Source organism: Lynx canadensis, chromosome E2, assembly GCF_007474595.2.
Source record: "Lynx canadensis isolate LIC74 chromosome E2, mLynCan4.pri.v2, whole genome shotgun sequence".
NCBI classification, from domain to species: domain Eukaryota; kingdom Metazoa; phylum Chordata; class Mammalia; order Carnivora; family Felidae; genus Lynx; species Lynx canadensis.
Genome location: NC_044317.1, coordinates 28,194,189 through 28,210,592, shown reverse-complemented (window position 1 = coordinate 28,210,592; position 16,404 = coordinate 28,194,189). Strand labels below are relative to the sequence as shown.

The window sequence follows — 16,404 nt, the reverse complement described above, 5'->3', positions numbered from 1 at the left end:
AATAAACGTTGAAAAAAAAAATTAAAAAAAAAAAAGATATAAGAACTAATCAATATCTGTTCATTTCTGTTTATCTATTAAAAACTATAGCAATCTGTCTTAAGTAGTTGCATCTTACAAGATTTCCTTTTCACCAGACCTACCATCAACAAGTGTGCTACAAGGCATATACACAAAATACTTGGCCATTAAGCTATGACACAGCCAACAAACTCCTTTGCCCTAGGAGTCTTTTTTTATTCTCCCAAATTTGATCCTAATTTAGTAGTGTTATTTTAAAGAGCTTTTAAAATTTGGTATTTTTCTCTTAGGCTGATAAAATCTATCCCCTATCCTGTCCTCATATTTCAGTTGATTCAAATTATTCCAAAATATTTTTGAAAAGGCTTATGTCACTTGCTAAAACCAAATTTTCGTTTCTATGGATATAAACTGAAATGACTAACTTTGCAATCCAAAGAGCTCAAAACCTAACAGACCCACTTTTAGAAACTTCCTTTACAGACCACTATTTTACCATGACTAAGAATGTCACAACACAAAATAATTAATACCTCCATTATGTGAAGGAAAACATCTCAATCAGCTCTCAATGGGTCTCTTTTTATACCAATTCCCACAAGTTTCCCTAAGCTAGCCAATTTTAATGACTCCTCGTATGTTTAAGGTCTGTTGCTGCGAACAAAGGTCTGAACGTATCAGTATAAATGTACAAGTCAGTAATATACTGGGAGCTCTGCTGTAGTACAATCCAGAGTGCTTTGTTTCAGGAGTTACACCTTGGGATCCATCAAGCAAATCTAGTTCCCAAAAATAACATAGGTTCCTCATCACAAAAATCTAGAACACAGTCTTGGAGTATACCCCAACTATGACCTCAGAACAAGGGTCCCATAAACTCGACTGACCTAAATCTGCCATTGTCTTTAAATATTCATCAGCCTACGAGGGGGGAAAAAAACCAGTCCTCACCTGTAAGAATTTTCCAAGTTTAATGTGAAAAACAAAAATACAAATAGAAAGAAGTCCATACTCTTTAATGTTGTACAAAAAGTAGGAGTAGAACCAAAAGTAAATTAAACTTTATCACATTTGTTTACACCACTATCTAGTTCTTCATATTAACTTTACTATTCAAACAGAAAATAGGTAGCAATTTAGGGATTGGGGAAGAGATAAAAAACAAAACAAAACAAAACAAAACCAAAAAAAACCTTGTCTACCATGTTTATTCTACAATGTGTTATAGCTGTGCTCACAGAGACGGCTTCTTTACTTCTCCACTGTGCAGGAATTCAGTTGTATATAAAATTGAACCTGAATTTTAGAAAGAACAATATCTTTATTAAAAACAGCATAATTTACAAAGTTTTTACCTTAGATGATGATAAAGAAATGTGAACATTTCTGCCCTCCTTTGACATTATTGGCATTTTCTATACGGAGACATACTTTTTCTCTCACCTGTCTGGTCTTACACATTAAATAAGTGTTGTTAAATACTTACAACTAAAAACAAAATTTAAGAGTGTACATTTGATTAATTATCCACTAACAAGTTCCTTGTGGGAAGGAAAATTTTATACCTCATGGTACTCTGCCATTCAGCACAGTTCCTGATACCTGGTAAGTGATGTTAGGGCTCTTTTTCATATGTCATACTTCAACTTTTAACCCATCATTAGACCAAGAGGAGCAAAAGATAAAGTTTGATTCATGTAACAAAATAGAAAGACCAATTTCCTAATCAACAAGGTTTCACAGAAAGCCAAAATCACTACTGGAAATGTTTTTGAACTAATATTTATGTCAGCATTTGCCAGGCGCCTGGCACTGTTGTTAAGCACTTCAGATGCATCATTTACTCACTCCTCACAATTCTATGAAGTGGGGACTACCACCCTGATTTACAGGTGAAGAAACAAGCAAACAGGAGAGTTTGTCCAAGGTCACACTGCCAGGAAGTTATTAAAGGTAGAATTCAAATCCAAACACTGCCCTCAGAATCTATATTCTTAGCCACCACATTGTTCTGCGATCCCTATCCATAGAAGGCTCCTCAAACAGTACAAGCCAACTTTTTTTTTTTAATGCACTTATCACTCTACCTGCCAAAAGAAACACAAAAAATCTCCATGTATGTCAAAGTTCAAGACTTAATCCCACATACCCAATAGCCTAACTATAGCAGGCTTTGAAGACGAAAGAGAACATATTACACCAAGAGATTCAATTCTCCACATTTTTATACAGATAATTTCCCTGGTTTTTATTATACACTGCTGACTGCCATTTTACCATCTCTTCTTTGAATGAAGACTTCAATCTTAACAGTAAAAAAAAAAAATAAATCAGATTTGGGGAAGAGCACCGCTGGTACACTTCTGGTATTTACAAGAATGTCATGCTGCAACTTGAGGAGTCTGGGGACACTTTTTAGTCAGTCATATTTACTCTATGGCTTGTACATTAACTATGAATCCATCTACGTGTTAGTTTCCTTAAAAACTAAAATTCATAATTACCCCTTCTCAACCAGCTCAGAATATTTTAAATCTGGCAATTCAGACTAATCAGCCACAGAATGTTCAACTTTCTATACCTGCTCAGAAGCTGAGGGAGACTGGAAATGATGGGTCCATATCCTGGTGCATTGTCATATAATTCAAACAATGGTGCAGCTACAAGCTTGTAATTTTTAGGGACTGCAAACAAGGCTAAAATAAAATAAAACAGTATTAATTTTCTGTAAATTCTTATACAATCACTGCTTCTAATTCATTCATAAATTCATCACTCACTGGTTTTACATTTGAGAAACTTTTGAGGAAAAAGGTAATTCTCATTAACACATTTTTTGGTTGTATCTTCTGGGCAAAGTTCATAGTTCATGTTGCTAACAAGTAAGAGCACCTTAGAAGTGCTGGCCCTGGGAACAAGGAGAAGAGCAGAGCCTCGGGTTTATAATTTATTAATTCCATATTTAAGACATGGAATAATTATTTGTTAAAATGTACAACAGATCTAAATATGGTATTAAAAAAAATCAGTTCATCTATCATCTAAAATTTTCAGTTTGTTACAATGTATCAATAGAGTTATTTCAAAATGCCACCAAATGGCATTTTATGCTCTAGTTAAATTTACTTTCCCCCCTACAGCATGACTGGCACACCTATAAGAAAAACTAGTGAATTCTGTACAAACATAGTATGTGCTTTTATTTTCAGAATAAATCCAAAATTTTAAGGAACGTGGAGAAAACACCAATAGAAGTATTCTTGAAATTACTCTACAAAAGTTTTTAGGTGGGTGCTTTCGAAAACAAACTAACTTACCTTTCTCTTGAAGTTGAACCAAAAATAACTTCTTATGTTCCTTAGGCTTTGTAATATGTGCAGGAATATACGGATACTAAAATAGCAAAAGAGAAGAATTTGTATTTGCCAAGACATCCCTTAATCAACTCCATACCTTTATTATCAACTTCTTCCATTTCATACCTTACGATCAAATATCAACCTTTAGAGACTAAGTTCTCATAATGCCAACACAATTTTACTTAACATGTATCCTGTGGTTTCAATTATTTCTTTATGTTTATTTCCCAATACAATGTATACTGTTGGGAGAACTAGAACCCCTTCTAGTCTGGCCTTGACCAAAACCTAGTACCTAACAGATGTTCTAATAGACAAATGCTTAATAAACACAACGTAATAAGTAGAAAACCATTCAAGTCAATTAAATATGCAGTCGTAGGATTGACAGCTTGAGAAATTTACAACCCAATGAAGTCTGACATTAAGTACTGTTCTAATAAAAGTTGTTTAAAAAAAAAAAATCACTAAGTTCAATTTTCTAGAATTCTGATGTGGACACATTTGCTATATTAAAAGATTAAATATGGCCCGTGAGGTATTTGACAAGATGCTCCTCCCCCAATGATGCCACACACACACCAGATGCACACTTCAGGAACACCAGACGAGCAGTGGAAGGGGAGTCCTATCAGCTGGAGAGAATCAAGTTGCTTGTGAAAATGCAGAAAATATTTGGAGAACTTAAGAGATTCTAAAGAAAATTAGAGAGGGGAGGCTACAACCTCAGAAAGAATTTTCACAGAGCAAATTTTAAAAGTCTGGGATACAGATCTCTCCTGTACCTCCCCATAATACATTCAGAAAAATCTACTTTGGCTTTGGGAGTTGTATTTGAGGGCAGGGCAATTGAAAAATGCTGAAAATAGATATAAGGGGAGAGTAGGATAAAACAGAGGCAGCCAAAAGAAGTAATATCCCCCACATTTAATGTAAGAACTTACACTGAGAAGCTAAAGGTCTTTCCCAAGATTACACAAGTAAGTAGTGACATCAGGATTCAACCTCGTCTACTCAACCATCATCACACTATAAAAGCCTGTTACTTCCCACTATGCTACCCCTCACTGGATTATCTCAGTATTCCAGTCAGAATAATTACACAGTGCAGCCATCCCTAAAGTATGATGAACGAAGACAACCATCCCAGGCTTTGGAGGCGCCCTACATGATCATGAAAACCAGGCACTGGCAGTAACAAACAAAAAGGTAAGTAGTAGTTTGAATAGCACAGGCTATGGGAGACCTGTGGTTCACATAAAACAGAAACTCCCACACCATGACCAAACCACAGTGACTGGCATTAATTACCCCAATTTTCTTCTACTTATGGCTACATGTTCCTTTTCTTTTAAGCCTTTCTTCTCCAGTCTTCCTCTTGGTGTTTATTTTAAGCCAAGGGCACTTTATTCAAAAAGACAGGGAGACGGTGTCATGCTCTTTTCCCACTGACACCTAACCACTACCCCAAGTGTATTAAATAACACGTAACACCTACACAACACCTCAGTTACACCTCATGCTAGCAGAGCCAACCCTAGGGTTCAGTGAATTAAAGTAACTGTCCTAGCCCTTCGGTAGGGGAGATGAGGGCATTTAGAAAGTAGCCTGGAAAACTTATTACTGAGCTTCCAGTTCGATCAAAGAATGTTCAAGAAACCATAAAAAGTTTAAAATATTGTTTCATGTATCTTTGGACCAGAACTTCACTATTTCCAGATAGCGGATACTTTCTTAAGGCCAGGACAATCCTCAGGGAGTGAGTACTAGCACCAGCTTCCACAGCACCTTATCTTCCTATCCTTCAGCTATACTAGAGAGTCAGAAGGAAGAGGACAGACATAACTAATCTTTAGTTGGTTGATATTTTGTATGATTCTTAACCTGGAACACCACATAATGCAAAGAAGGTATCCAAGTCATAGAGCCTTGTCTATAGGATTCAGGATCAGAGGCTCTCATCAGTTAAAGGTGAGAAAACTTGGACATCAGTACCATCGTCAATCATTACAATGGATTAAAACACAACAAATGTATTTAAATCCATGAGGTCATATGACACTTTAAAAGGTCAATGAAACACACTTTTTGTGCCCCTCAGCACCCACCTCAGATCCCATCCCACTTCAGATTTCAGGGCAGCTGTGTTGGGAAGTGCTAGAAAGCTCCCAGCTTGCTGCCACTGTCTCAGTCTCTGCTTTTCAGCCTCAAATCATTTCCAAAGCCCCCAAAAATCACCAATGCTCAGACTCAACATGAAGTGCAAGGGGAGTTAATTTAACACCCTATCCAATGGGTATGAATCTCCAGTCTTCCATCCTTCTGATGAACAATTTGGTACATTCCACATGGTTCCTCCAGTCCTCAGCAGGATCCATTGCCCACAGTTATAATAAAATCAATTAGGGTGCCCTTCTTTTTGACTATTGCGTTTCTGGTTGCCCTCTCCCATCAAGTCTATTGCTTTCTGGGATCACTTCCCAAACAAAATGTCTGTACCCAAGTCTTTGTCTGTATTCTTTCTCTTGAATAACATCTTTGGAGGGATACTAATAAATTCATTCATTCTGATGAAAAGACGCATCTATTCTTTCCTATACAACCTATACCTCACGGTAACCAAATAGTTGATGAAGAAGTTTTCCTTAATAAACTATCACAACCGTAATGAAACCCAAAAAAACTATTATCAATGAGCCACTAACATTACAGAAAGAGACAACCAGACATTAAAAAACTTCTGATGGAAGTGCACGATACCATCGGTGGCAGCCATCCTCCAAGATGACCCCCAACGGTCTCTCGGTATCCACACCTTTGTGCAGTGCCCTCCTACAACGTACCATGTTGGCTTGTGCAACCAATAGCATACAGAAGTAAGTGATGGTATGACACTGTCAGATTAGGTTATATAGACCACAACTTCCTCCTTGAGCACTCTCTCTGTCACTATCTCTATATCGGATCTCAAGCTCTAGTGGAAGCCTGCTGCCTTATACTGGGAGTTACACTGTGGAGACGCTTCACCGGTAACAGAGAGAGGCCTCGGGTCAACACCCAACAAGGAACTGAAGCCTTCAGTCCACAGTCCGGGAGGAGAGGCCCGCTGACAAACACATGTGTGAACCTGGGATTAGATTCTTCAGCCTGAGTCCAGCCTGGAGGGGATGCAATCCCACTGACAACCTGACCATAACTTCATGAGACCATGAGCCAGAACTACACAGCTAAGCAGCTCCCAGATGCCTGAACCTGAGAAATGAAGATAACGAATGTTTGCTGTTTAAGCTGCTAATTTGGGGATCATTTATTTTTTTTTTTTTAATTTTTTTTTCAACGTTTATTTATTTTTGGGACAGAGAGAGACAGAGCATGAACGGGGGAGGGGCAGAGAGAGAGGGAGACACAGAATCGAAACAGGCTCCAGGCTCTGAGCCATCAGCCAGAGCCTGACGCGGGGCTCGAACTCCCGGACCGCGAGATCGTGACCTGGCTGAAGTCGGACGCTTAAACCGACTGCGCCACCCAGGCGCCCCTGGGGATCATTTATTATGCAGCAATAAACAATATACTGCCTATGGTAAGTAAGCCTTGCACTCACCTCATTAGCCAAATCCAGCCTCTTGATCTAACTACCAGTTATAGGACAGACCAAACAGCTACATGTTCAACGACAACAGGCAGATGCAATCAGCAATGGAAACACAAAGACTTTAAATAGCTTGCTTTCATTAACAAATAAATTATAAGGAAAAAAAGAAATAGGAAACCAACCAGCCAAAAGAGATTTAAGAGACTGTCCTAATTTAAACAAATTAGAAAACAAAATAAAAATAAAACTTGAAACTACTCAAGGGATATACATATTTAATGAGCTCATGCAATAATTTATTAATGTGAGAATGTGTATTGTGGTAGTGTTTTTAAAAAGACCCTTGTGTTTTAGAAATACATACTGAAATATTTACATTCCAAATGATACCTAGGATTTGCTCCAAAATAATCCAAGGTGAGGGCAGGGGAAATGGGGTTGCAGGTGAAGTCTGACCATGAGTTGCTAACTGTTAACCTGTGGATGACAGGTAATGGGATTCATGTATTTTCACTATTCCTTCTACTTTTGTATGTTTGAAATTTTCCTTTAAAAAGAACAAATGCTTGGCTTTTTCATTTTTATCTAAAGTAAGGAGAGAGAAAAGAAAATTTCAAGTCAAATTCTACTACACTCTTTTCAAATGGCTAGAATTAAATTCGTTTTCTACTTACCCAATGCCCAGCAAATATAAATGAGCACTGACCTGAGGAGGTTCAAAATTTGGTCTCCACCAGTTACCAATGCAGTCATCAATGACCCAGTCTTGCAGGACTTCCATCTTGACGACCCAGTATCTGTTAAAAAGAAATAAGACACCCAATAAACAATCCATTTATATCCTTCTTTTGTGAAAATATAGATTTCCTCTTTATGACTTTTTATCTAATATTACCTGTGTCTCTTGGCCCAATACATACACTATGAGTGCCAAAATGGCAATCTAGCATCAACATAACTATACAGGACCAACAATCTGTTGTTACATCCTGACCACACATGGAAAACCAAAGGTGATGAATTACTTACATCAGCCAATGCCATACATACAATAGTGTTCCAGAATCAAGCTGAGGCTTATGTAAATCACCCACCTACCTAAATTATAGAAAAAAGTGTTCCAAATTCACAATTCTCATTTTTATAAATCTGTGCATTACATTAGACTTAAGTTATTTTAATCACAATCACACTCCATACATTTTTATTGGTCGAACATGGTTCTACAAGTTTACCATGAAAGTTCCCTGTCCCACTTTCCCCAATTTCCCACTGGCTACAACTTTCAACTCTTAGCTGTTTTCCAATACTTGCCTCTATTTTTACAAGCATTCCCTTGTTTTTAAATAAACTGTTTAAGTTTCAGAGGGTTGCTGGAGAGAAGGTAGGCAGATGATGGGATAAATGGGTGATGGGTAGTATTGTTGTAATGAGCAACTGATGGATCACTAACTTCTATTCCTGAAACTATATTATACTACAGTTAATCACAATTTAAATAAAAACTTGAAACAAACGAACAAAAACTGCTCCAGATTTACTGAAAAAAAAAAAAAAAAAATGCAAAGATGCTACAGACTTCCTATATATCCCATACCTGGTTTCCCCTATTATTAACATCTCATAACAGGACAGCACTTTGTCACAACTAAGGAACCGATACTGATACTTTATAATCACTGGAAGCCCATACTTTATTGCGATATCCTTAGTTTTTAACTTATGTCCTTTTCTAGTCCCAGAATCTCCTCTAAGCTACTACATTTAAATTATGCACAATTTTTCCCATAGACTGGTAACAGTTTCTCAAAGTTTCCTTGTTTTTGATGATCTTCACAGTTTTAAGGAACACTGATCAGATATTTTGCAAAATGCTCAATTAGACTGGGATTATAGATTTGGGAAGTTTGGAGAGGAAGACCACAGAGCTAAAGTACCATTCTCATCACATCACATCAGGGCACGTTCTATCGGCAGGACTTTCACTGATGTTATCTTGATCACCCGACTGAGGTAGTGTTTATCAGAATTCTCCACTACAGTTACACTTTCAATGCATTCTTCTTGGCATTTTTTGATTACCTTATTATGTTTTTATAAACCTAAAGAAAAAAAAACCATTAACACCCTCTACTGTGGGTGAGAATTTGGATCTCAAAAATTACATCCTCCATTCATACTTTCTCTTCCACCATTTGATTACGTTTATATTTGGTACTTAAATTACTGTAACTAGGTGAATCAGACATACCAGAGTGTTTAGTAAACCGTAATTACATTTTGTTACTACGCAACTAACCTTTTCTTTCAGAGTTAATAACTATCTCATATATCCGTATCATTCACTATCACTACTTCATCTCCACATTCTCCCAAGAATTTAAATTTTTTCTCAAAACATCAAATTTTCTATCACTTCATTTTTCCTAAGACACTTTTGTTTTGTTTTGGAGAGAGCACACACACACACAACTGGGGGAGAGGGGCAGAGGGAGAAGGAGAGAGGGAGGGAGCGAGAGGGAGGGAGAGGGAGAGCGAGGCAGGGAGATTGAGAGGGAGAGGGAGAGAGAGAGAGAGAGAGAGAGAGAGAGAGAGAGAATCCAATCAGCAGGCTCCACATCTAGCTTGGAGTCCAATGCAGGGCTAAATCCCATGACCCCAGGGTCATGTCCTGAGCCAAAATCGAAAGTCCGACATCACATCAACCAACTGATCCACCTGGCGCCCCACTCACAGACTTTCTACATCCTCCACCACTCTGTAGAATGCTCTCAGCCCTGCCTCACAGTTGGAGGCCTAGGACTTCCCTTTTCCTCTTTTCCTGTGTTGTTAGATCCTCTCTATATTCTGAATACTGTATCTTCTTAGTTTTTTCATTTGGTGGGGAACACCCTCCCAGGAGCTCCCGGGAGCTTCCTGGGAAAAGGTACAAGAGATATATTTCTGGAAACTGTAGGTCTAGAAATAATTTTTTACCTGTACATTTGATTTATGGTTTGATTAGACAGAAATTCTATGACAGAAATCATGTTCTCTCAGAATTACAAAGGCATGTTCCCAGACCTTTAACTTCGGTGTTATTTCTAGGAAGACAATACCATTTCCAATTTTGATGCTTTGGATTTAATTCCTGTCTCTCCTCCCCTCCCCAACTTTGGAAGTTTTTAGGATCTTCTCTTTATCCTTACGTACTTAAAATTTCAGGAGTGCCTGGGTGGCTCAGTTGGTTGAGCATCTGACTCGATTTTGGCTCAGGTCATGATCCTGGGGTCATGGGATCGAGACCGTGTGTTGGGTTCTGCACTGAGCATGGAACCTGCTTAAGATTATCTCTCTCTTCCCTCCCCCACCATCCCTCTATTCTGCCCACATGCTCTCATCTCTCTCTAAAATAAAAAAAAATAAAATTTCATGATGATATGCCTTTGCATGGATCTTTTAACATTCATTATAGAGGGAAGGCCAATAGGTCTTTTTAATATGAAAACTCATGTTATTTGAGTTTGGGAAATTTTCTTGAGTTATTGTTTTGCTATTCCTCCTTTGTTCTATTTATCTATAATCTATTCTGGTCCTTCTAGAATGACCCACTAATTTGTCTTTCTTACCTTTGTTTTACCTTTTCATTCTACTTCTAGATTTTGCCAATTCAATCTTTAACCCTCTACTGATTTTTTGGTTTCTGCTAACATTTTAATATCATGGGTTCTTTCTTGTTGGCTGAATAGTCTTTTTTATGGCACAGTGTTCCACACATGAGCTATCTCGTTTCATCACACCAAAATACGAGTCATAATTTTGTTGCTGAGTTTTCTGTTTCTGTTGACTTTCATTGCTTCTTTTACTCTCTTTCTTCTTAAGACACTTTCTCCAAAAGCCTGGCTCACATTAGGAGTAAAGCAATAAGATGCTTAACTATCACCTCTCTGTGATAGGATCACACTGTTCTTTGGGAAGATTCTCAAATACTATCATCTGGAGGGTTGTTTGTTTTGGACTGGCCACTTTCTCCAGAAACAAAACCTCCAACCTTCAGCCCAGAGTATGTATGTAAGCCTAGTTGTCACCATTTTATGAGTCTAGTAGAAGTCTAGAAGTCTCACTACTGAGGATGTAAACTCTCACTTATTCTCATCTCCTCTACTTTTCAATGCTTAGTGTTTTCTGAGTGAATAGCTACTGACAATCAATCACCAGCTAGTCTTTGTCTAACTGTACAGAGTGGGGAAGATGACCTAGATATAGAAGTATGTCCTATACAAACTGTCAATCAACCCAGTTTTCAGTCCATGCATGCCCCCACTTTCATGGGCACCTGGCACTATTCCAATCCTTCAACCTTTTGCTCTGTAGTGTTAGGTCCTGGACTACCTTCTGTTGAGAGTTTCTGCTAAGACAGATGTGACATGCCCATCTGCTTTCTAGCTCCTAAAATTTCTTTTTCGCTTTTGTCTCATCTTACACTCCTTCAATCCTACTGACTTTATATCTTAAATAAAAAAAACAAAAACTCTTTACTTCCTTTTTGGTGGAGTTTTGAGAAGGAGCTGAGCTAAGCAAGTAGGTCCAATCAACCACATATGAATGGAAGTCTAAGCACAGCACAATATTTAAAAGTTACAATGCAACAGAAAAAATACTAGAAAGATAAACCAGTAGGTCAAAGTGGTAGAATTACAGGTGGTAGAATTTGTTTCTCCTTCTGCTTTTCTGTATCTGCCAAGGTTTTGGCACAAAACGTGTATTAGTTTTGCAATTAAAGAGGGAAGGATTGCATGCTAAAAAGTGAAAACAACCTGCAATCTCAAAATCTCGAGCATCTATATACATTTGGCCCCTAGTCTTTAGAGGCAGACTAATTAGAGTGCTTTTAAAAGGTGGCACAATTTGAGTAAAGGTTAAAAGATAAAAGTGCAAAAACGAAAATAGGTAGTTTAGCAGTAATCATTCTCTTGTCAAAACCCTATAGCGGTCTACACTGGAATAATACTACATTCAAATCTCCAGCCACATGACATACTAGCTGTAAACACCAGGCAAGTTACTTGAACCTCTGGCCCAGTATCCCAATGGGTAAATGGGATTAATAATAGTACTTCCTCCAAGGGCTGTTGTGATGGTTGAAGGAGTTATTGCATGTAAAGCACTCAGAACAGTGCCTAGCACAATAAGTACTCAATAAATGTTGGCTTTTATTAACCATTATTGTTAGAACAACATTACAACAACAAAAAAAGTTAAGATAAAGCACAAGATCAACTTGCAGAAATTAAACATTGTAGTAACACTGTTGTTTATGTTTTACTATTGAAAACTATTCAAAATAAACTTATCCTTTCCACAAGAGATAAAAAGCCTAACTATCCATGAAGTTGGTGGTATTCAGGGCAAGAATCAAACTGCAAAAGTGGTTAAATGGAAAAATACCTCTGTCATTAAGCGTTTTAGTCCTTCCACTTCATCTTCTCCAGGGTTAAGTTCACCACCAGGTCTGTATAAAAGTTAAGAATTTCAGCTTTCAACTTAATACAATTTTAGGGTAACAGGAAGAAAAAAAATAATGCTTAATTTCTATCATGTAACTGAATAACACATATTTCAATGTTGCCTAAGGCAATCAAAGCAAACAAATGTAAAGGGAGGGAAAGAATGTGCTAGAAAGTTGAATTCATTGTATTAAGTCACCAGACTAACAGTACACAAACCCTAGTTTTAAAACAAACAAACGGTAACATAACAAATATAACTGCTGGCCATGAGTCCATCCCAATCTCTTCTCTCTGGAAGCTAGCTGGTGAAAATGGATTCTAGAAAAACGCCCAGACAGGCAGTGGACCACATTCTTTAGGTCTGAAAAATGGGACATTCGCCCAGAGAGGCAGTGGACCACATTCTTTAGGTCTGAAAAAATGGGGACATTTTTCAAGAATTCCTATCTAAGGATTTGACCTTTTTGGTATAATCTGGTCAAATAGTTGTGGACTAAATGTATAATACTGAGAGATTTATAAGTTTAATGATAAACGAAATAGTTATCTATAAATATGTAAGTCATTTTAAGAAAAATAAACACTATTCGCCCTAAGAAAGAAATAATATCAATTGTTCTTAGTAATGCTACAATGATACCTAGAAATTGAATTTGGACTTATTGCTGTACAGGGCTTCTATCAGGCTCAATTATTAGCAATACACAGACACATGCAGATTTCTAATTAGGCAATAAATGAGCACTACCCTGGAGGAAAATGACTTATGAATTCCTCTTTCTGAAGACTCCATTAACAGCAGTGTTTGCGGAAATAAATGACTAAGGTCTAAAACTGTATTCCAAAGCTGCATAAAACAGCAATCCTAAAAGTTGTCTTGCTGTTAATTTCCAGTGACACTTACAATTTGAAGAAAGTTGTGCCCAGCTGCAGCAGTAACACATGTGGTAGCCGGTGTTCATGGACAATCAGAACCCCTTCTAACGTCCTTCTCATTCCAATTTTATCAAATTCCTCCCTCATGCGCTGAAATCTGGCTGCAACAGAGCTGTCCTTCTCATAGAGGGGCTCTTTTGTACCAAAAGTATAATTGGTAGAGGGTACCTGTGATCCAAAGACAAACATCTCACGTAAGAACTGAAGACAAATAATTTACCATGACAGATTCCAACCACAGATAAAGAAACTATGGTATAAAGGTGTATATGTTGTACTCAGAGACACAGGATTTGTCCAAAGTTACACAGCTAGTTAATGTGACAGCAAAGATTAGAATCCAGCTCTCTGGACTATAAAGTCAGAGCTTCCATTAGATCAAGCTGCTACCCACACTTGAACTTTCAACTATAGACACACCATCCTTAAGGCCCTCAAATGCTTAGAGAAGCGGCCACCTGGATGTCTGGTACTCCCGTGGTTTTTTATCACGGCTGCTATACTAATATCGACAACCTAGCTAATGCTCCCTAGGGCTCCTCTACCAATCTAATCAGAAATTCTATTAACTATAGGTGTTAAAGACTAATACTTATTTTCTACAAGATGAGCCACTACTTTCCATCATCTCTTCAGTTAGCAAAGCAGGGACTTCTCCATTGTACACCAAGCATTATGCCCAGTGGCCTGCTACAAAGTAGGCATTTATGCAATGTTTCCTAAAATAAAGTATACTGTGGGGAAGAGGACTTGGTTTCAAGTTAGATTATAATGCACCCTGGTGAAATGAGTTCACATCAGTGATTTTTTTCTGAATACTGTATTTATACAGGAGAGGAAACGTTCTGTAAATTCATCAACCCACACTTTTTAAAAATTTTTTAATGTTGGGGCGCCTGGGTGGCGCAGTCGGTTAAGCGTCCGACTTCAGCAGGTCACGATCTCAGCGGTCCGTGAGTTCGAGCCCCCCGTGGGCTGATGGCTCAGAGCCTGGAGCCTGTTTCCGGTTCTGTGTCCTCCCTCTCTCTCTGCCCCTCCCCCGTTCATGCTCTGTCTCTCTCTGTCCCAAAAATAAATAAACGTTGAAAAAAAAAAAAATTTTTTTAATGTTTATTTATGTTTAAGAGAGAGAGAGAGCACAAGCAGAGGACGATCAAAGAAGAGGAAGACACAGAAAACTGAAGCAAGTTCCAGGTTCTGAGCTGTCGGCACAGAGTCTGACACAGGGCTTGAACTCAAGAGCCCTGAGACCATGACTTTGGCCACAAAGTTGGACACTTAAACTGATGAGCCACCCAGGCATCCCCATCAACCCATAACTTTAATGGGGCAAAAATAAAAACGTTTCACCAAGTTAATTCTACGTAGTCTTTGATGCAAATTGGTCCAGGAATAAAGTTAACTCAAGAGAAAACCGTGAGCCCTAGCTCTAATTACCAAAGTAATCCAGAAGCTGTGCTTTCACATGAAAAGAAAAAAAAAAAATTACCTTTCCACTTCATGGAAATCTTATGAAGATGTTTTGAAGAAGAGATATGAAATTAAACTGCTATTATGCTAATGTAATAGCTAGAGATATTAGCATGTACATACACCACTATCTACCTACAGATTTAATAAACCTAACATTTTATTATCTAACTTTCCAAGCCAGCACCTGTTTTGCCAAATAAAACAATAACAACCACCATCTTTCCATTTCAAATCACTGTTGAAGGGAACAGTTCATTTATTTGAACGTAAAATAGAGAAACTTAAAGTTTCTCATGGAAACACCAGTATCAGTAAATTCTTGTACCTTATAAATACTGACCAGTATAAACTGCTACTTTCCTCCATTAGGGTCAGCACCACGGTGGGTCACAAACTCTAAGATATTATTTAAAGCCAAAAAAAAAAAAAAAAAAAAAAAGAAAGAAAGAAAGAAAGAAAGAAAAAAAAAAAAAAAAGTATATTCTGACAATTTCTTGATCAAGACAGAGCCCAAACGCCAATTACCCGCCACTGCAAGATGACTTTTGTGAGTGACAAAGACACGCAAGGGCTTGAAGGGCTTAAACAGAAAAGTGTTGAAAATAAAAACGCAGGCCACAGTGGATTCTCTGGGGCTGCAGGCTGGTCCCCTCCACGGTCTGAATGAAAGCCCAACCCTAACAGAATCCACCCTAAGCTGGGGCCTACGCGGTGGTTGACTCCGGTGGCTGCGGCAGTCAATGCCGCAGGTGAATGCATAGGGTAAGCCAACTAGTTCTGAACACAGGAATAAAATGTGCTGCATTCAAGAGCCCAAATGCAATTAAGCAGTTAAGAGAAAAAACCTAAACCTAAGCTTCATACCGAGATCTCGAAAGCTTACCGCTACAGAAAAGTGAAAACTGCAAAACGATACATTACACCATTCATACCAGATAAAAACACAAAAACAATACCACAAACGTGATGTGAAACAGAAACATTGGACAGGAAAAATAAACACACCTTTTCCAGTAGGTTACCTCTGAAGGCGTGGGGAGGGGGTGAGTTCAAAACAAACTTGGGATTTTCCTAGAATGACTGAATGGGAGGGGCAGGGGAGCAAGCCTTCTCTCCAGAAAAGGAAAACCCTCCTCCCAAGTAGGACTCTAACCCCATGGCGCCCGAGGACCAGGAAAGGGCCCCGAGGGATCTTCAAAAGCGCGCGTCCGCGAGCGGGACTGGAGATGGTGGGGAGGCGTGGAGCCCGCCGAGGGCCAGGGACGCGCCAGAAGATCTGGAGTCTTGAGGAGCGCTAAAGAGGGAGGGAGTGCCCGCGAAGGCAGCGCGCTAAGGCCAGGCCGCACTTACAGATTGATGGTTCGCTCCAGGGTGAGGGGCTTCGTCTGCTGGATGTACTTGTTGCCGAACTGGTTGACCCCTCGGGGCCAGCCGGTTTGTGAGCGATTGGGCGGCACCACGGACATGCTGACTAGCTCGAATACTGGCGGCGAGAGGAAATGGGGCAGGCAGGGAGACTTTCCCTGTGCCGGGA

General features: G+C 38.7%; 1 protein-coding gene across 1 annotated transcript; it reads right to left on the bottom strand.

Annotated features, from left to right (window-relative positions):
• Positions 1–974: 974 nt before the first annotated feature.
• Positions 975–16,336, bottom strand: NUDT21 (nudix hydrolase 21). The gene is given in 8 exon segments (XM_030298950.1): positions 975–1,317; positions 2,603–2,717; positions 3,339–3,414; positions 7,679–7,747; positions 7,749–7,769; positions 12,400–12,463; positions 13,366–13,565; positions 16,217–16,336. Coding segments are annotated over 8 exon segments (687 nt in total). The 3' UTR covers positions 975–1,295.
• Positions 16,337–16,404: the final 68 nt, after the last annotated feature.